This window comes from Typopeltis vanoorti, chromosome 4, assembly GCF_054136105.1.
Source record: "Typopeltis vanoorti isolate ZY-2024b chromosome 4, IOZ_Tvanoo_1.0, whole genome shotgun sequence".
NCBI classification, from domain to species: domain Eukaryota; kingdom Metazoa; phylum Arthropoda; class Arachnida; order Uropygi; family Thelyphonidae; genus Typopeltis; species Typopeltis vanoorti.
In genome coordinates this window covers 105,282,256-105,304,857 of record NC_143552.1, presented here as the reverse complement: position 1 = coordinate 105,304,857, position 22,602 = coordinate 105,282,256, and the positions used below count along the sequence as shown (strand labels likewise).

The window sequence follows — 22,602 nt, the reverse complement described above, 5'->3', positions numbered from 1 at the left end:
ATTAGCCAAAGACTTAGCCAAACTGTTTTCTCAGAAACAGCTGGCACAAGGATAGCAAGGGTCATACTGTGCCAAACCAAAGGTTACAGCTGTACTCAAGGTAATAATACGCAGTAATAAATATGTAAAATAGTAAATAACATGTTATGTACAAACAGTAAATTTTAAAAATTTAGTAAAGGAAAGCAGTATATACGTATAAAGAGAATTTATAATCAAATATGTTCATATAAATTAATTATTTTTAAAAAGTTAAAAACTTCATGAATATTATCTGATCTGATAAGATCTACCTGAGTGTATATGGCTCAGCCAATGTATTAAAAAATTCATTCCTTTCTCGAGTGAAGTGCTGGCAATCCACCAGAATGTAACATATGATGAGATGCATATTGCACTATTCACACATAGGTGAGTCACCAGTGCTCAGTAAATATGAATGCATAAGAAGACTGTGACCTATATGAAGCCTAGCAAAAACAGCTTCCTATCTTCTGTTTCTCCATTGATTTGACTGCCAATGCTTAATCTCATGCAATTTATTTGTTAGTGCTTCCTTCCATGTAATTTGTAAAGGAGCTGTAGAACCTTACAAAGCACTGAATGCAGATTATACACAAGAGATAAGATGGCCTGTAAAGAACTCAATGAATCTGCACAGTGTGTACACTTTTAGTAGCAGTTTTCTTTTATATGCACAAGTGCAAGATGAATTACTGGAATCAATGAATATGATAAAGTCAGGAAATGTGGCAGTGCAACCAACAGAGGTCTCAGGTTTTGAACCATGAGTATGGATGGAAAGGAAATAAGATCGGCTGTTCTGTGTGCATTAAATAAGCAGGTAGCCATGGCAGGACTTTGGGTCTGACTTTGTTTCTTCATTTCAGTCTCACTTACTCATTTAGCTGTATATTGTTCTCTGAAGATTCCAGTTTAACTCTGACGAAATACAGGGAATAGAAATTAAATTACTTTAGTTATTATATAATTCACATTGTCCTCTTCTTCTTTAAAATATTATTATGAGTAAGGAAGTAATGATTTCTGCATTTACATACATAATTACTATTCAAGCAGCAAATCATGTCAAACATCCATGAATCACCTGCATGTTTCAGTGTTGCACACATAATCTTTCTTTAAAGATCTTGAAAGATTTTTTAATATTCCAATTAAAGATGAATACACAGAATTATCCATTTTATTTGTTTTTGATAGTCTCTTTGAGACATTATTACTTTACAATGTCTTAATTAAAATCTCTGGTTTGGGTTTAAAAATGCCATTTCAAAGATGAATTTTAAAACTTATCTCTTAAATGAAGAATTTTAGACTGTCACTATTTCCCATACTGGTAGTTATGTAGAATAAAAGCATGTTTAACTATTAATACTTGCCTTTTGGGTGAGCGACAGTTGTAATAGGCAGCTGAAATCTCATATCCCAACATATCAAGTTTCCCTTGGCTGTTCCTACTACAAGCCAGCATAGGTGGGGATCCACAGAGAAAGTGGTTATTAATCCTAAAAAAAAAAAAGCATAATAATAAATAATAACTCATTTTAACAACTTACTTTAATTAACAAACAAATATTATTTCATATCTGTTGTTTGTTATTTTCATTATTAAATTAGATGATATAAACAGATGATGTATTTATAGCAAATTATTCATATAAGAAATATTCACAATATGTGTTCATCATAAAATAAATTTTACAGCTAGTCAACTCATGGCTAGCCTGTAGATAACAAAACAGCCTGCAGCCACATTATCTATGATCCAAGACCCATCCTAGCTGAATATTTTGCTTTCTGATTGACCTACCCTACAAAAATACACACACCAGTTATTATCCTTGGTTTATTTAATAAGAAAATAATATATGCACTGACCATACATTCTTCATTATACTTAGATTCAATAACAAAGAATGTAGAATTAGTGTAATGGTAACAAATTAGTTATTAAGCACATTGTATACCAGTCATAATTGTGGATTCCTTAATTACCTAATGCTTTATTAGTAATCCATAGGAGTGGTTTTGTAATGACTCATATACCTGAGTGATGTTATTCAAATGAGCTGGGCAAAGCCATAATTGCAATGAGAGTGATGTACTTAAAACATCTGGAGAAGAATTCAAAGGGTAGAAGCAATAACTCACAAGGGAGAAAGAAGCAAGTGACCAAGATTTAAGGATAAACAGCAAGAAAATTTTGGCTTCAGAATATGATCTGTGGTGTTTAACATTTTTTTACACTAATGTGTTTAAAAAAATATGCTACTATAGTTTAAATTAATAGCAGAGATACTAAATCGTATATGACAGGAGTTACTGAAATTGGCTTAATGAGGAAATTGTGATGAAGAATTGCATAAGGGAAATTATAATGTTGTCAAGAAGGGGGGGTATGAAAAAGGGAAGGAGAAGTATTATTTCTTATAAGGAATGACATACATTTTGAAATTAATGACTGATTAAATGTGTAGTGGGGATGAGTTTGAGACAATGCAGTGGGTGATAAATGCATGGGGGTTCTAAAATTAAGAGCATATGTTATTATAGCAGAGTGATTGTATTACGGGCTAGTTATTAACTGAGTTAGGAAATGGTACGATGTTATGTTATCGTGTTTTGGATTTATTGGTTGAAACAATTAAAGCAATGAAGCAGGTGCAATATGTCAGTAAATTGCACATGCTACTCTGCCTATTCTATGGGTTGAATAACCAAAGCTTCCAGGAAGGGAGTGGGGAGGATGAAAATCCTACTACCTCTATACAAGATTGGTTAACTCACCTTCAGCTGATAGTTCTTATAAAGGTTTTCTGCATCCTCAGGATTTGAACCCAGGTCTTTCTAACCAAACAGCATCATCAATATTAACTGAGACACTCAGTATTGTATTAATAATAACTGATTTTAATATTGATGATATTTATTGGATAAATGAAACAGCAGCACTTTTTTTTTTTTTTAAGAGTTAGTCAAAATAGCTTTTTTTTTTTTTTTTTTTTTAAAGCAACATATATGTGAATCCACTAGGGATAATAAGATCTTAGACAATATTGGTCATATCAGTTATTTAGAAGAGGCATCATGTGATAGTGTTCACTTAACCATTGCATTGGAATTAAAATTAAGGAGAGAAGCTGTGATAAGGAGGCAATAAGGCTGTAGTTTTAAGAAAGTTAACCCTCCAACCGGCCATAGACATCAAGATAAATCTGGATACGAAGCTCTAAAACCCATTGAATAACATGGATAAGAAGTGCAATTTGGTGTCACTATTTCATCTACATTGGCCGGTAGGGAGGTTAATTTTGAGATTATGGTGAGAGAATTATAAGTTGGAATTTAATGGAATGAACATCATCGATAGTAAATGGGAAACTTTCAGGATGTCTTTCATAATCAGATTTCTAAATTTATCCAGAGAAGTAAGTTTAAAAACAAAACCAGAGTTAGCTGGATGAATAGCCATGTTCTTAAGGAAATCTATGATAAGAAAAAAACTTTGAGAAGAATGCTGATCTGCAAAATCAGCTCAAAAGTAGGAAAAATACAAAAAGCATTTGTTATAACTAAATCATCAATTGAAGATTGTAAACTAAATTTCTGCTACATATAGTAAACTACCCAACCTTGTTCTGTATGCAAGAATAAGAGAAAAAAACGGAAGACCAAGAACTAAATGGATAACAACAATAAAGCTCAACTCTGGATTACAAACATATAGACAGCTCACCAGCCACACAAGAAACCAAGACTCCTGGAGGTTGTTGTGGAAACATGGAAGACTCAACCCATCCCCAACGGAAGAGGACAGTAAGTAAGTAATAGTAAACTAGGAATGTTAAGACCAATTACAAAAGTAGCAGAGAAGTTTAGTTTTTATTTATGCAGAAGAGAGTGGGACTGAAGATGTGTAATGCAAATCAATAAGGCACCTATGGATCTAATACAGGATAAGGAACTTGCTGATAGTTTACAATGTCTGTCAACTAATAAGGATGGAGACAGAGATGTCATACAGCCCTTGGCAGTAAATAATAATATAAATTTAGTTTAGCGATGAATAAACTACATGATCATTCTCAATGAATTACTAAAGATTAGAAACCATTCATACTGACTGGAAATTTGCTAGGATAATACAAATTCATAAGGTGAGACTCATAAAACAGAAAACTATAGTTCAGTTGGCTTCATAGGAGTTATTGAGAAAACAATGGAAAAATTAATTAGAACTGCATCCAGCAAGACAAGCTACAGCTTAGGGTCACATTACAAGGGCCCTCTGCCTCAGTATAAATAACTTAAAATTAACTCAATAGAGGGACATCTTAAAAGTTATACCTCAGGGCCTTAACAACCTTAAATCCAGTCCTGAATGAGCAGCACACCATGATTTTTAAAAGATTGGTTAATCTTGGTCATTCTCCTAACTTTCTATGGAGAGAGAGAGAGAGAGAAAAAAAAATTGTGGAAATGGCTATGATATAATTTAATTTAATTGAAATGGAGAGGTGTATTTTTTGTAAGCGAACTCTCGGTTGGTGCGTAAAGAGTTCGCTTACAAAAAATACACTTCTCTGAAACTTCCGAGTTTCTTAGTACTGAATGAGAGTTTCTGCTCACTTAAGATTTCTGCCTGGTCTCTGAGGAGAACTAACCAGTTCGAAACAGCTGTTAGGCCAGTGAAACCTTATCAAAATGGACCAATAGAAGGCAAATATATGGATGCTTTGGTAAGCGATCATGTGTCCTATAAGGTCCACGTTGAGGGCAACTCGTAAATGCCGGTAAAAGTTTCTGCATTCGGCTTTGAAATAATGTTGGATTTAATGTCCACTTGATTTATATAATTTAACATTCTTTTGTAACTTTGCCTTTGTGATCAAGCTGATTCACTGATTATGACCAGTTAGTTTCTGGTTGAAATATTTCAGTAATAAAATTACTAAACTTTTGTGAACACATGAATATAATAATTGTTATAATGGCACAAATTCAATTAACAGATGTTAGCTGCCTAACATCTGTTTACCACTGAAATGCTAAACCATTAAATCTGCTACCACGATTCATCTTTCATTTCATTCCATCTATATCTGTTGTCTAGAACAACCTTCTGTTGGATTGTGATAGAGTGGAAGTTTATGAACTCCTATCTTATCACAATCTAACATGTGCTTCCAAACAAAAAAGGGAAATAAATAAATAAATACAGTAAATTGCCTCTAGGTGTAAAATAAGTATTATGTATATGTATATCAAGCATGTTCTGTTATGAAAGGTTATATAAGTATGTATTTTGTGCCATTCACGAATGTGGTTAAATTAATATTGAAAGTGTAAAACATTACCAGAGCTTTATAAAATAACATGTATAAAAGAATTATAGAATGTAAGCACAAATTCAACTGTTGGGGGGAAGTGAAGTCCAAAGGTCACGGAACAGGAACGCGAGGGAGAGCGGCTCACCCCAAGCAAACAACATAACGTCAGCGTACGTGTAATAGTGGGGGGAGAGGATGGATGCCGTGACGTAATAGCATGTGAGAGTTGGCTGGACATCGAAAAGGGCGAGAAACGCCGAGAAGAAAAGAGGGAAATATAAGGGTCATACGACCCTGAAACACGGCTTTTTTTGTTCCTGGATCTCCTGTGTGTTCCTCTCCCGTGGTGGCGAAGGGGTGGCAGTGCCTCCGTACCGGAGGATACCGATTAAGGCAGTTGCGGGTATTGGCGGCCGTATTCCCCGTGAAAGCAAGTCTGGCTGACCACAGAAGGCCAGTTTCCTGTGAACCTATGATGCAATAAAGAACCATAAAGGGAAGATAAGTAGACTTTATTTGTGTTTCACTGAATATGTATGAAAGATTTGTGCCACGTTGATATGTTATGGAAAAGGAACATTAATGATATAGGATAAGATTGTATTGCTATCACTTTAGAAGGCTACTGAATTTAATCTTACTGTCAATCGATGTGATAAAGTTCGCTTTTATATTGAATGAAGTTACGGATGTGCTAGAGTAAAGAATTGATAAATTATAAAGAGATTGTAAAAGATATGAATGTTATCTTGTGTAGTCTGACAGAGCTATGGAGTTTATGATTGACTGTGATAGTAATACGTGAATAATGCATTAGAGAGTGTTAATATAATTCTTACTTTAGGAAGCTACTGCATAATATGTTTTAAGTATAATAGTAGTGTTTGAATATTTTATACTTTGTCTGGAACTCCCTTAAGATGGGATCTGAACTAATGTTATTAAATGTATCAACTTTTGAGATATAATAAACCTTGCTTTTGACTCTAACAAAGACTTTCTGTGATTTCTGGAAACCGATGCACCGCTTATAAAATATTACGAACCTATGCGGGATATTAGAAAAGGGTAAATTTCTGGCCACATCTGCAGAGTTGATAGGTATCATTAAGTACTGTCCTGTCCTGAGATTACCTCTTGGTTGTTAATATTAATAATCTAATAGCGCTAAGTGGTGCAGCGAAACAAATAAATTTCTTGGCATTTTACGAGAGGTAAATCTCAGACACTCTGGTACTGCCTCGATCTCGAGGAAATTCCACTGTCTCTCAGAGGTACCATGTGTTACCTGATTGAGTGTATAACGGAAATATAGCACAAGGGTTGAAAATAGTCATAAAATAAGAAAAGGTGACACAACACTTCGTTGTAAAGTAGTCCCTGAAGACTACAACTTCCAGCTATTCAAAGAGAAATAAACAGATTCTTGACCAGTGTCCACACACAACACTGATTTGCTATAGGCTATATATAAAGAGGAAGCACAAGCCATCTTATTCTAGAATGATAATTTTAGTTGTTGCCACAGTGGTATTCATTAATGTAGCACACATATTTTTAATTGAGAGTTAATTCCAGAGCCACCACTGATGAACTTTGGTCTCCTGAGGGAAGATAGAAATAATAATAATCATAAATTTGGAATTGCAAATAATCATTACAATCAAATTCCTAATATGTACCCCTATGGTACAGGATACTATGACAATACACTATAATTTAGTTTATATTATTACTAATCTCTTAATTTTCCTCCAAATTAGTTTCTCACTTAGCAATGAAATATTTTCAGATCATATATTTCAATTTTATAGGACACTTCACACTGCATCAATCCACTTAGATGTTGGTTTTCCTCTGAGTCTTTTTCCTGTCATCTTGGCATTAAACACCTGCTTTGCTAACCATTCCTTTCACATTCTGTTTAAAGGATCATACCCTTAAATTTACACTCACACACATATATGTAAAGAACTTAGCATACTTAGTATTCAAGATATCAGCCTCTGCTCACACATTCATGAATACTCAGTATGCTAAGTTCTTTACACATATATATATATATTTTTTTGACCAAGATAATAGCAGGACTATGGAATGAACCTTATGAGAACAGGTTGAAGATTTGTGGGCTGCAGAAATTGGTTGATAGGTGGAAAAGGGGTGATATGATTGAGACGTTCTAATTACTGAAGGGTTTCTATAAGATTAATTCAGAAGATATTTTTGAGAATATGACTGGTAGTGGGAGGACTACGGACCATCCATGGAAGCTTGGTAAGAGTGTGGTTAGCAAGGGTGTTAGAGCTAAGTTTTTTTGCTTGGAGAGTGGTAAATGAGTGGAATAAGCTGCCAGAGTCTGTTGTGGGTGCCATGACTGTAAATGAGTTCAAGGTGAAGTATGATAGATACTGTGTGAATGTTGAATAGTTGTTCTTGACATGATGTTGGGCCTCCCTCGATGAGTCAAAGGACTCCTTGGAGCTGCCCATAATAATAATAATAATATATATACAGTATCTTGCTAATCCGAACTAATAAAAACTGTGCTTGTTCGGATTAGCAAATTTTACCCCCCCCCCCCGAGACAACAATAACTAGCATTTAAGACAAAAATAATTAGATTCTAATGGTACATCAATTTAATTCTGTAAACAAATGAAGTAACTGATAGAAAAAAAAGCTACTATACTGTAATGTAAAACTTAAAAAATAATACAGTACACAAATTTATTTGCATAAAAAATATCACTTTCTTGTACATACACAACACAAAAAAAAGTTCCACAAAATAACACACAAAAAAGTTTTTTTTATTTCTTTGTAAAAAAAAAGTCAGATTTTCTTTTGCTTCTTGGAAGCTACACTTTTTTTGAATGCTTCTTCTCGGAGCTGCATTAACAATAAAATTTTGTGGAATGACATATCATTCTGCTTAGCCCATTCTATACACATATTAAAACTGTCAACTGCCTCTTCATGTTTTACTTTTTTTTCTTCGAGTTCTTTATCATCATCGTCTTCTAATTCATTCTGTAGTGTCATATTTATAATTTCAGCATCTGATTTGATTTCGAATTCACTTTCGGTTCTACCTGTAATCCATTCTGTAACATCTGGATTTATATTTTTAACTAAATTATACACGGTTCAAATGTTCTCTTTTTGTGTATCACCGTAGTTATCTTGTAAATTCTAGAAGGCCACAGTTTTTTCCATGATGCTCAAATTGCTTTAGGTTTGACAGCTTCCCAAGCAGCAGTACAATACGCACTGTACAGTATAGAAAAGCAAACGTGAACACACAATAAATCAAAACAGGCCTACAGTATAACTACAATCGACAGTATGAAAAAAATACTGTGCTGTAATAATAATAAAATAAATAATAATAGTTAAAATAATAATTATTAAATAAAAATAATAGTACACAAAATAATAATACATAATGAATAAAACTTTTTTTTCTTTCAAACTCCAGTTCGGACTAAAGAGGTTCGGATTAACGAGATATCACTGTATATGTGTATATCTTTATTTTTCATATGTTTCTACCATTGATGCCATCTGTTCACCCCACCCCAACTAATTTTTTCGCAACTCTCATATCTATAGTCTCTAGCTTCTGATCCAATGTTTTATTCCTAATTGAGCTCTCAGATCTCTGCCTTGTATTAATGATTGTAATATCTTGTATATTGTCATTTTAGTGATTTTGGCTAATTTCTCTCTTATTCCATACAAACTGAATACAAATGTATTCAGTTGGCTCCTCACTTTACCAGCTTTGCATATGAAATTATCTATAACTATATTTCAGCTATTTAGGCATAAAATTTAACGAAGATAGCAAATTAAATTAAGTTAAAATTCTCTGCTGAGAATGCAGTTGCTATTTTCCATGTTTCTATTTATTTTCATAATTTTAGTTTTCTTATTACTGATTATCTATTCTATATTCATCTGTGTGCCTTCTACAAACATCCTGAGGTTTACAAAATTCCCTGCTCATGTAGCCTTTCATATATATAGGTCAGGCCTTGAGAAGTTTTAAGATATCTTGGAGATGTTGCTCATAAACTAGACCAAAGTTGTCTTCTCTGTTATCATTTTCCCCATGCATACCCTATGACAAGAGCTCTATGTGCTACTTAGAAGACAACTTCATCTCTTGTTGGATAGAAGAATCAACTATGGTCATTCCTTCTCATGATTTTTTTCCTCTTAGTTCTTAATAAGAACTAAGAGGAAACCAAGGAATGATCCTGTGTGTCATTTAAAAATCTCTTATTAGATCAATTCAGATGCCAGATTTCAACTTTTCAGCAAATCATCTGCAAACAATGCTGGATAGTAGTTGACTTCTACCACCTCCTATATCTCCCATGTGTTTCCATTATTCATACTGATGACTCCTGCAAGCTTTGCTTGGTAGTGTTTTTAGTTTACAGTTTCTAATCTTAAATTTATATTTTGTCCCTGGTGAAGCTTTTTTTTAGTGGCAAAACTAGTAGATTAATTTATTATTATTATTACACCCTCCATGGAGCTGACAGACTCATCATTTTCTGTAATATTACATCAAATAAAGACCCAGTTATTTTTTACCAGTTGAAAGTCTTCTAATAAACTCGATTTTACATCATCAGATTGCACTTCCTTCAATTCTTAACTTTGGACAATAACTTAAATACACATTATATACTTCTCTGTATAATGTTTTTCCTTTTTTTTTTTACCCATATAACTAGAGTTTTAAAAAGCATTTCTCTTGGTGCCTTGTTGTTTGCTTTTTTCCAGATCTATCCAACTTACATATGTATTCTTATTTCCATGATTTCTCACTCACTTGTCTTAATGGGAAAATATGATACTGATAACTCTGATTTGAAATTATCCAGGTTGTTTCTTTTCCAAATTTTCTTTCGGCAATTTTTTTACCCTTGTCATATGCTTACACCAGTCTTACCTGTAACATTCATTACAAAAATTTCCCTGTAAAATTCTAATTCTGATATTCAGTTCTATTTCACTTTCTATAAATCAGAACTATGAGAGCTCTATTTCAATTATCCAAAATTTGACTTTCTGACCAGGAATTAATTCTGAATTATGAAGTGCAGAGCAGCAATAAAATTTTTATACCTTCATATTTGAGCAGACAACTCCAGCTGCCTTTCCATATTTCAGGTTTCTGATGGCTTTTTTTAACCTCAAGTGCTGATAAATACTCTTGACTGCATTCCGCTTAAATATTTTGTGCTGCAGTTTTCTCATTGCTTATCTCATTTTTCAAAGCAATTACTCCCATCACCTAGAATTCCTTTATCTTCAGTTTTTATATCACCTTTATTATCTCTGATTCTTTTTACAATATTCTTTCCTGCATTTCAAAGCATTTTTATAGCCTTCATAACATTTGCCACCCTTGTGATATGTACATCTATATTTTTACTGAAGTCTTTCCATGCCTTTTGTTTAACTACTTTTATACAGAGCTTAGCTCTTCTAACATTTTTCTCTGTATTTCCTTAGGGTATCTTCAAGTTATTTGCTAGGACTTTTGATATACTTTAATATCTTGTAATATCTTGCATGAACCATGAACTTTTTTTATTCATTTATTTTATTTTATTTTTGCAAACATCTTTGCCACATGCCTCCCTACTCAAATAAATTCATATTTTCTTCAGAGTTTGCCAATGAGACTCAATTTGGTTCTTGTTTTCAAGCTTTTTCATTTTTTCTTGAATAATACCTTGTATAGTTGAGTCTAGGGTTCGCTTCTAAAAGCTGCGTGACTTTTGTTTGAAAATTTCTTATCTATATTTCTTTTTAATATGACACTTATTTTTATCCTGTTAAAAACTAAATGATGACAATGTCTTATTTCCAGGGCCTTTTTTGGGATGGTACACAATAGTATGGCATACTGGCACCTTTATATTAACAGTGACATTTTGACACATGGGTAATAGGTAAATGTGTAATTTTTATACATTTACCTAGTATACCAAACAAAGAGTACAGGCACCTATTGTTTTGTGAAAAAACACTGTCACTTTCAAATCCCAGTATACTCACACATTGAAAACCAGCAGAAAACATCATACCAACAATAGCATTGTCAATCACACTTTTATTATTTTCTTGGGGTTCTCTTTCCATATGAATTTTTGTGTATGTTTATACTAAAATCTGATGTCAGAGATGTTTAGCCCATGTTCTGAATAGAAATTCGATAGGCATTTGCCATTATTATTGGCTTTGTTTTTCCCAAAATATTTCTATATGTCTGGGATTTATTTCATACTCTGCTGTTTAGATTAACAAGGACCAGTTTTCTGTTGCCTTTATGTTAGTTGTCTTCTTTAGTGACTCGAAAAATTCCTCCATTTCTTCCTTAGTAGAACTTTGCATGGAAAAACAAGCATTAATAATTTCATTGTCTGTTCAACTCCCATTTTGAAATTTGCCCACATAACTGTGCTTAAGGGTCAAAGTTAGATGGTAGGGGACCGTAGCATTTTAAGGAATGTGGATAATCTAGGGCTTCTGACCTAATGTCCAATTCTCACCTTAACATGATGCATGCTGTCAGTAGATATTTACCTAGATACAGACTGAGGATGGGGCTGACAATTTGGGATTTAGCCAACAGCAGGGGCCCCTCCACTGTTTATAATGGGGGGGGCAAAGGCAAGCAGTGAAAAGTCAGCTCCTAAAACAAACTCCAAATCACCATCAGCAGAATTCAAGAGTGACAACTTCAACATAAGAGGCACCAATAGAAAAGAAATGGAGCTGGCAAAAGAAACTACTAGTGAAGTATTAAGTTGGCATAATTAATATTACCAAAACAAAAAAGACAAAAACAGTGAGATTCTTCTAAACAACCATTACAAGATGTTATATTAAGGCAATACTGATCAGGGAAAGAAAGGAATAGCTAAAATATTTAATGCTAAACATGAGAATAAGCTTCTTGAATGCAGGTAGTATCAAATAAAGTAATATAAGCAAACATCAAAATAGGGAATACAATGAAATTACTTTTTGCTTATGGTCATACAGGTTCTATTAAGGAAGAAAAGAAAGGATTTTTCATAATTAGGGAAGCATGTGGTGAAGTTGTCAGCAAGGTCAGAAAACTCTATGGTGGACTCAGGAAATTAAAGTGTCAATCCTGGAAAAGAGTATATTCAGCATGTACTCTGAGAGAATACAGAGAAAAATGTATGAAAGCAAAGCAATGGGTAAAAGCAACTAAACAAATCATGGGAAAACTTTGGTGAGAATATTATTATTATATGGGCACATCCATGAAGCCCGAAGACTCATTACAGGAGACCTGATCTATCATACCTCTCCTTGAACCCATTAACAGAAAAATCAAGTCAAATGCTGAAAGATTTCCCCTGCATCTATCCTATAAAATCCTTTAAGCAACTTAAACGTTTCTATCATATCCCCTTGTTTTCACCTGTCGACCAACTACTGCAAATCCACGCACCTTCAATCTATCCTTATTCCACAGGCCACTCACCATCTTGGTCACTCGCCTCTGAATCCTCTCCACTGCTTTCACATTCCCAAGAAACTCAGGGGACCAGACGAGCACAGCAATCCAGATGTGGGCATATCAAGGCCTTATAAAGAGGAATTACAACTTCCTTATCTCTACTTTTAATGTGTTCTTCACTAGCCAACTAGTCTTAGGTGCTACCTTAGCAATATGTCAACTTTAATTCTCTGTCTATCATATCCCTAAACCTATAGATTCATCTATTTCCTCGAGTACAGCACCATCAATGTGATACATAGTTTGTAATCTAATTATTCCAAAAAGCATAACTTTACATTTCTTGACATTAAACTGACACCCATTAACTTTTGCCCATACTGACAGCCTACTTAAATCATCCTGCAACCTCTCCACATTGCCTTGATTAACTATTACTCTACCTAATTTCACATCATCAGCAAACAATTGTATATTTCCTTTCAGATTATTTCCTTACCAGCACTGAACCTTGTGACATACCACTAGTCACCTGCTTTCACCTCGATTCTGCCCCTCCATATACAACTTTTTGATATCTGCCCAACAGCTGCCCTCTTGGAGGCTATTGAAGAAGCTTAGAAACTGAGGAAAAGGTACTGTAAAAGAATTGTAGATAAAATAGGTGACATGAAAACTGAAGATAAAGATATTTTACATGTCTGCAGTAATTCTGGATCCAAGACTACATTGTGATTTTTCCATGAATTTAGCATGTAAAAGTGGAGATTTTTATCTCTTTTATGTGTTTTTCCCTTAGAAAATTAGTGTACAAGGGTGGTCTGAAAAAATCTCGGCCTCGACCATAGATGTAGGCATATGAAGACCTTATAAAGAGGAATTATAAGTGTTGTCTCTATCTCTTGAAATGGATAAAATCGAGTATTGTGTAGTTATAAAATTCTTTGTAAAAGAAGGTTTAAGGCACAAAAGAATTTCATTCGAAGTTCATAAAAGTTTATGGCACTCTTCTCCTTCATTTTCGACAATTAAGAAATGGGCTGCCGAGTTTAAACATGTCCGTACCAGCCTTGAAGATGATCCACGTGAAGGACATCCAAAAAGTGTAACAACACCAGAAATCATCGATCGAGTGCATGATATGGTATTGGATGACTGGCGAGTTAAAGTGCGTGAAATTGCTGAGACTATAGGCATTTCAAAAGAACATGTACGATATATTTTGCATGAAAAATTGCATATGAAAAAACTTTGTGCAAGATGGGTGCCAAGTTTGCTCACAGCAGATCAAAAACGCACTCACATGAAAATCTCTGAAGAGTGCTTAGAGAGTTTTAACAAGAATAAACCTGATTTTGTGCATTGATTTATTACTATGGATGAGACTTGGATTCACCATTACACAACAGAATCCAACCAGCAGTCAAAGCAGTGGACAGAAGCCAGTTGTTCAGCACCAAAGAAGACAAAGTTGGTTCCATCAGCAGGAAAGGTCATGGCATTGGTGTTTTGGGATGCTAAAGGCATTTTGTTTATTAATTATCTTGAAAAGAGTAAAACAATAACTGGGGAATGTTATTCCGATCTTTTAACCAGACTAGACGAAAAAATTAGTGAGAAAAGACCCAGTTTGCAGAAGAAAAAACATCTTTCATCAGGACAATGCACCTGATGTTTTGGCAATGGGAAAATTAAGGGATCTGCACTATGAATTGTTGGAACAATTCATAAATTCATATCTATTTCCCAGATTTGGCTCCCTCTGACTTCTATCTCTTCCCAAAACTAAAACACTTCCTTGCTGGTCAGCATTTTTCTTCAAATCAGATTGCAGCTGTAGAAGGGGTATTTTGCAGATCTTACTGAGAACCACTATGGGGATGGAATAATGGCGCTGGAGCATCACTGGAATAAATGTACTAGTCTTAAGGGAGATTATGTTGAAAAATAAAAATAATTTTGAAATTAAAAATTTGTTTTTTCATTGTTAGGCCAATAACTTTTCAGACTACCCTTGTATTTAGTGTTTTATAACATATTTTCATTATGATATTGCAGTATTAAATATAGTTTAAAATGGCACCAAAAATGCACAAGAAACACAATGCTAAGAAGAACAGCGAAGTCGAGAACAAGAAAGCTTGCCTTACTAAGAGAATATTGAAACTATTGAGAATGAATTAACCTCTGAAATCGTAAAGTTAAAGCAAATTATTAGACAAACGATGGGGGAATTACAAAAAAGACAAAATAAAATGTGTTTGAATGAATATAGGGAGGCAAAGAAAATTAAGCAGCAAAATAAGAAAAAGCATGGAATCAGGTAATATAGTAACTAATGAAAAACAGGTAAATAACATTGATTGTAAAAAGAAGGTTATTATTTGGTATGGTGACTCTATCATAAAACATGCTTTTGATGAGCAGATTATAAACTTCAAGTATTCCTGGTGCAAAAATTAAAAATATAGCACATGCAATTCAAAAACAGAAAAGAAAAGTAAACGAGATTGTAATTGTAGTAGGTAGTAATGAATTAATTAGTGATAAGTTCAGTATGAGTGAGGATACGAAAGGATTGTTCGAAAAAGCAAGGGTGAAGAGTAAGAAAGTGAAAATCGTAAATATATTATCTCAATATGATAAAAGTGAATTAAGAAGAAAGGCTATGATGGCAAATGATTCGATGTGTAGGATGTGTAGAAGGAATGGATGCAAGTTTTGGATTTGTGAAATGAGTTTGAGAGAAGATTGGATTTGTATAAGTGAGATGGCCAGCATTCAAGGGTAGGCCATCTCATTCTGATACACTCTCCTTGTTCCCTTGCATTTGTATATTCCAATGTGTCTCTCGGTGTGGGAGAAGAATTTAGAAAATTCTTGGCCTTACCTATTAGTTTGTTTCTGAGAAGTATTAATAATTGAAAGTCAGACCATTTCCCTACCCTTCTTAATTCTTCTACAGACCCGAAATATTGTTATTATTATTATTATTATTACGGGCAACTCCAGGGAGTCATTAGACTCATCGAGGGAGGCCCCAAATCATTTTCATCACAACTATTCGACATTCATACAGTATCTATCATACCTCGCCTTAAACTCATTCACTGTCACAGCATCCACCACAGACTCAGGGAGCGCATTCCACTCATTCACTACTCTAAAAGTAAAGAACCCAGCTCTAACACCTTTACTAACCACACTTTTGCCCAGTTTCCATGGATGTCCCCTAGTCCTCCCACAACCAGCCCTGTTCTCAAAAATATCTTCTGAATTAATTTTATAGAAACCCTTCAGTAATTTGAATGTCTCAATCATATCTCCCCTCCTCCGCCTATCAACCAATTTTTGCAACCCACAAATCCTCAACCTGTTCTCATACGGTTCATTCCACAGACCTGCTATCATCTTGGTCACTCGCCTCTGGATCCTCTCCACCTCCTCCCCATCAAGAAGAAACCTAGGTGACCAAATCTGAGCACAGTAGTCGAGATGAGGTCTTATCAAGGCTCGATACAGAGGAACAATAACCTGCTTGTCTCTGCTTGTCAACGTATTCTTCAGCAACCAAGTGATTTCATGAGCTGATTTGGCCACTTTTGCAATGTGTCCCCTAAATTTCAATTCCTTATCCACCAACACTCCTAAATCTCGTGCCTCATCAATTTCCTGGAGCACGGTTCCACCAATGCAGTAAACTGCCTCCCATCTTTTCACCCCAAAATGCATAACCTTACATTTTGCCACATTAAATTGACATCCATTCTCCCTAGCCCAGACCTCCAATCTATCCAAATCATCCTGCAAAATTTTGACGTCATCTGCATTCACTATTGCCCTACCCAACTTCGCATCATCCGCAAACAAATGAACTGTTCCTCTCAGATCCTTTCCTATATCATTTATGAACAAATTAAACAGCAGTGGTCCAAGAACAGATCCTTGTGGTACACCACTAGTCACAGGCCGTCTTGTGGACTCTACTCCTGAGTAAACCACTCTCTGATATCTCTCCGTCAACCACCCTCCTATCCATCTCACCAACCCTATGTCCATTCCCATATGCTGCAATTTACTGATTAGAATTCCATGTGGTATCCTGTCAAAGGCCTTAGCAAGGTCCAGCAGAATCACTGTAAACCCATTACCCTTATCCAGTTCAGCCGTCACTGTGTTATAATACGTGAGCAAGTTACTGAGGCATGACCTACCCTTCACAAAACCATGCTGTCCCCGATACAGTATCCCATTTTCTTCTATCCAATCTTGTATTTTCCTCTTGACTATTTTCTCTAAGACCTTGATAATGATTCCTGTTATGCTGATTGGCCAGTAATTTTCAACAGCAGCCTTGGAACCACCTTTGTGCAGTGGAAGTATTTTCCCCTCTTTCCACCCCCTTGGGACTGACCCAGTCCTGAGGCTCAAATTAAACATAATGGTCAAGGGCACTGACAATTCTTTGGCCGCTTCACGTACGACACGAGCTGGTATACCATCCAATCCCACAGATGTATTGACATTGAGGTTCTGTAATAGACTAGTTACCTCTACCTCATTCATCACAATTCCAGCATAAGCTGTTGGTTCCTCCATTTCCGCAAAGCTACCACCTGGATGATATACTCTTGCAAAGTGCTCGCTCAGTAATTCCACAACATCGACTGATTCAGTTACCTCCCTACCCTCAGCATTTTTTAAGATCATTCTACCATGAGCATTTTTCCTTTTACTTGCAACATATTGAAAAAACTGTTTGGGATTCTCTTTAGCCTGCATGGCCAATTTCCTTTCGTAATCTGCTTTTGCTTTTCTTACCACCCTTGTTACCATCCTGGCCTGAGCTTTATACTGTTCATGCACCTGATGGTCACCCTTCTCCTTAAATTCCCTCCACAATTGTTTCTTTTTTTGCAGCTCAAGCTTAATAGTGTTATTCATCCATTTAACCCCTACTTCATTTATTATTCGGACTCTTGGTATACAGTCAACCATTGCCTCCTGCAAACAGTTCTTAACCACCTCCCAAGCACCATCAACATCCAGCCCTTGCAGTTTTACATGCCATGGCATTGAGCCAAGCACACACCTAAGCTTGTCATACTTACCAGCCCGGTAATTCCACATATACCCTGTCTTAATTGTAAATTCGACTCCTTTAGCCACCTCCCAAGTCATGACCTTATGGTCACTCTCACCAATTGGTGGCAACATGGTCATGTTCGTTACAGCTACATTCTCAGTTGCAATTACTAGGTCCAGCACTCTCTGCCCCCTGGTATTTTCCAATACATGTTGCCGTAGATAGTTGTCCCTTAATAACTGCATAAAATCCAATTCCTTCCTCCCATGTGCCCTCTCCTCTTTCCAGTCAATGTTACCATAATTGAAATCACCCATAATAATTACCCTCCTTCCATTCATTTCTTCTATTAGCTTATGCATACTATTCCCACCATCCACTCCATCACCCGGTCTATAGCAGCACCCAATTGTATATTTTGTTCTGCTAGATTGTATCTCACACCAAACAGCCTCAAATGTGCTTTTTTCCCCATCCTGCAGTTCAACTTCTATACTCCTTGGCTGAAGCTCATCAGCTATCATCAATAACACTCCTCCCCCCTTTTTATTCACCCTGTCACTCCTGAACACGCTATACCCATCGCATTCAATCCCACTAGCTTTATCATCTTCTGTCAGCCATGTTTCACTAATACCGACAACCTGTGGCCTGGAAGTGCCAACCATGGCCAAAAACTCTTCCTTCTTGTTCCTAATACTCCTGGCATTAGTGTACATGAATTTCAGAAGCCCATTTGTCCCATCCCTACTTTGATTCCTTATACTAATTATCCCATTCTGATTTGTTGTCCGTCGTACTCGCCCGGGCATAATATACTCATTCATACACTTAACTGCCCCCCCTAAAGTCTGCATATCTACTCCCCCCCTCTTAATAAATCTAGTTTCCCTGAGTCTGTACATCCACTTCCACATCATTCATCAACACTCTTTCAAGTCTCCGTACACCAACTCCATTCAAATGTAACCCATCCATCTTATATAAGTCCTTTCGCCCATCGAACTCATTCCACACATCCACAAATTCCACACCACTCTCCATGCATAACCCATGCATAAAGTCATTGGCAATTATGGCCCTCCTTCTAAACACTTCGCTGTCATACCGCGGTAAGATACTCACCATCCTAACTCTCTCACTCTTCTCTTTTGCTACCTCAAACAACTCCCTCACATCCTCTATCATTTCCATTTTGTCCTCTTTCAAATCATTCGTTCCTGCCACTATTATCATCTCTTTCACCCTCTGTTTTTGCAGTCGAATAGATTCGCTGACGTCCTTTATGTTCGCACCCGGCTGGTACGACTTCGTTAAACTCTCAATTATTACGCCTCTTAATAGCGAATCCCCATACAGCACTCGCTCCTTCATTTTATTGACGTTTACGTACATTCTATTATTTGCCGTCACAGACTTCCGCCGGTTATTTGTCGGTACGTTCAACACACATTTTTGCATACGCTCCAGTTGTCGTTTGGCTCTGTGTATCGCGCCATTTAAACGGGCAATTTCGCTACTCGCATTTATCTCACCATTTTCATTATCGATCAAATCATCCATTCCTTCGGTGTTTCTACCTTCATTTACACTTTCAGCGACGCTCTCACACATATCTGGCACTACCACGCAATTCTCTAGTACACCGCCATTTTCTACATTCTGACTACCGTTAACGATATCAGTCTCGATACACGAAACACGCTTGAAGTCCTCATTCTCTTTACACTTTCTACACATATTAACTCCACTATCACTTTCTAACCAGACTCCTACCGCTCTTCGCAAGGCATACATCTCACAGACAGCACATTGCATAAATTCTTTTACATCAAAACTCTTAAGCAAGCATGGCGACCTGGCCGCCATTTTTTTCTTTATCGGTGCCATGTGTAAGCTATCTTTTCTTAAAAATAATAATTAAAATAACAGAAAACATGCAAAAATTGCACAGACACACCAAGAAACAAAAAGCAAACAATACTACTTAAAATTCTGGTAAAATATCTAATGTTAACACAAAATAATACTGATCTTTTCAGGTGCTCTCGACAAGCCGACGATCTAATCCGTGCGACACCCTATGAATCTATGTTCTCATGATCGTCTCCGTAAAACAATGGAATTACAAGATGAGGATTTACAGTCCTGAAAAATTCCATCTTCTATCATACTAGAACTAATTAAGTCACTATTGTTAGTATCTACATTCGTTATTTTAAAATTTATATAACAACACTCTGATCCTTTTGTCAAAACTATCTCAATCCACTTTTTTCATGAATAATGTGGATAATCCTGTTGGCTGCACCATCTGTAAATTACTTGTTTTTATCAAACTTATTTACTTTATTGTTTTTTGCTATCCTTATGATTTCTTAAGTTATCATTATTCCTTAGACTGTGGCAGTTTAAAGAAAATTTTGTTTATGTTGTGATTAGTCCACAAAGCTCTTCTATCTTAATTTTAGCCCCATCCCACCATCTTCCTACTCTTGCCCTTTGTTCCCACTGCACGTATAGCAGACCTCTAGATATAGCTATCACGCTATACGATTGCTGTATATTCAATTTCTCACACTCTTCAGTCTGAACAAATTTATTTGTTATACGACTGTGCCAATCAGACAGAATAATAGAGAGTGAGGAATTAAAGAAATGGAACAAAGGCAATATCTAGTCAAATTTCTTTTAACCATACAGCAAGTTGTGGCAATATCTAATGAACACACACAGGTCCTTAATTTTTTTTAAGATAGTGCATTAGCAATGATCAGATCAAATTGTTGTTCAACAAAGCATTTATTCTAATTAGAAGTTTGTGATTACAAACTAGACAAGTAATGAGGGGATAACTGTTTCTCCTAGCACAACTAACTTCAGAAAATACTTTGCACAAATATAACATATACATTTCTGCCTACATGCCACACACTACTCAGTATTTTACAAAATTTAGCACAGACTATTGTTTAACATATACATACAATTTTACATATCTACAATCCAAGAACATCGATATGATGTGCTTGCTTACAGTTTTTTCTTTATAATCAGTCCTTTACTATGAACAAGGTTTCCATCTGGACATCTCATATTTCTGCCTTCATCTGGATATTTCTTTCTTTAACTTGGACGTTTCTGTACTCTATATACTGTTGTGGTTGTTCTGGCCCAATTAGCAAATAATATCCTTCCTTCCTTTTTTTTCTTCATCCTCTGGCAGCTGCCTGTTGTTTACACTAGTAGGTAACTGGAGAGATTCTGATTTCGTCTTCGACGTTTATCCATTGGACCCCAGTCAGTCATGCTTGAGATTGAGGGGAGCGTGGTCTGCTATACAGCGGGATAAATCAGTGGACAAGTCTTGGGAACTACCTGGAGAACTTCAGGGAGACTCAACGTCAACAAAACTCCAATGATAAACCATGAGTGTACTCTCAAGGTCAAGAGGTACAAGCTACCAAACCTCCAGTCACGAGCTCCTCAGCCCCTTAAAAATCCTTCTTGTTCTTTGTTTCGACTCTGAAGTGTCTGCGACCACCCTCCTTGGTCGCAGTTGATGTCGTCACTTGGGTTTCTCTCTTGCTGAAAGTCTTTGTTTTAGGTGCTTAATTGTTTGCAAGTTGTTGCAAACCTTTCCTTTCTGATGCGCTTATCTTATTTCTTCCTTAATCTGGCCAGCTTAATATCTTCTCTTTTATTTTTTTTGCTGACTCACTATACTAATAAGGCATAATCCCTTTCCTCTGTTTTCAAACACTATAGTTACACAGGTAATACTGAATACATTAACAAAGTAGTTAATTTATATTCAAAGAAAATTAATACATCGTATTTTCTATAATATTTTGATTTGACACCTTGTAAAACTGAGCTCTATATAAAATCATTCAAAAAATCAATATTTTTTATAGTAATTCTATGGAATTACTATAAAAAATATTCTTTTCATGCTTTAAATTTTTTGAAAACCTTACCATCGTGTGCATCGTTTTGCAATTTCCAAGCTCTAGTTTGCGAGCGCAGATCCAAGCCAATAATGCTTCCATGTACAGTTGCATAAGTTAACACAGACTGCATACCTAAAAAAAAGTATTTTGTAAGAATAACATTTGAGATAATAAATGTTCAGATAAAAGAAAAAGAAGAAAATATTAAATAGCAAATAGCAAATAGCACTGTTGTAATCTGCAAAAACGATTCAGAATGAAAGGAAGTGTAGTTAAAACTTGGCAATATGTGTTCACAATAGTATATAAAGACAGATTCCTCAGATACATTTCACTGTTTAATCATAAAGATTTATTTAATTCTTTTCTCAATATATTAAGCTAGAATGAAAAGTTTATAGGTGAATTTTTTTATTAGTGTGTTTTAAATTGCATTTTCTATTTTCTGAAATTGTAGACCTCTTTAAGTACAAGAGAGCCCATTGTGCCATTTTGAAACACTGTTATAATGCATTTCAATTCAAGTGGACTATCTTGGGGGGAATCATTGCCAGCCTGGTTCACCAAGTGGTTAGCGCATTATCTGCTCTCCAGCCAAGAGGCTGAGAGTTCAAATCCTGCCAGGGACATGGATGTTTGTGACTGTGCTACTAACTTTGTGTGGAAAGAACATCGGGGGGGGGCCTACAA

The 22,602-nt window shown here is 35.6% G+C and overlaps 1 protein-coding gene across 1 annotated transcript in view; it reads right to left on the bottom strand.

The window, feature by feature from the left end:
- Nucleotides 1-22,602, bottom strand: part of Vps15 (vacuolar protein sorting 15) — a 529,585-nt gene that overhangs the window by 28,661 nt on the left and 478,322 nt on the right. Inside the window, exons 31-32 of the mRNA XM_090391958.1 lie at nucleotides 21,940-22,044; nucleotides 1,401-1,526 (exon numbers count right to left, since the gene is read on the bottom strand). Coding sequence (XP_090248084.1) covers nucleotides 1,401-1,526; nucleotides 21,940-22,044 — 231 coding nt within the window. The remainder of the gene's footprint in view (nucleotides 1-1,400; nucleotides 1,527-21,939; nucleotides 22,045-22,602) is intronic.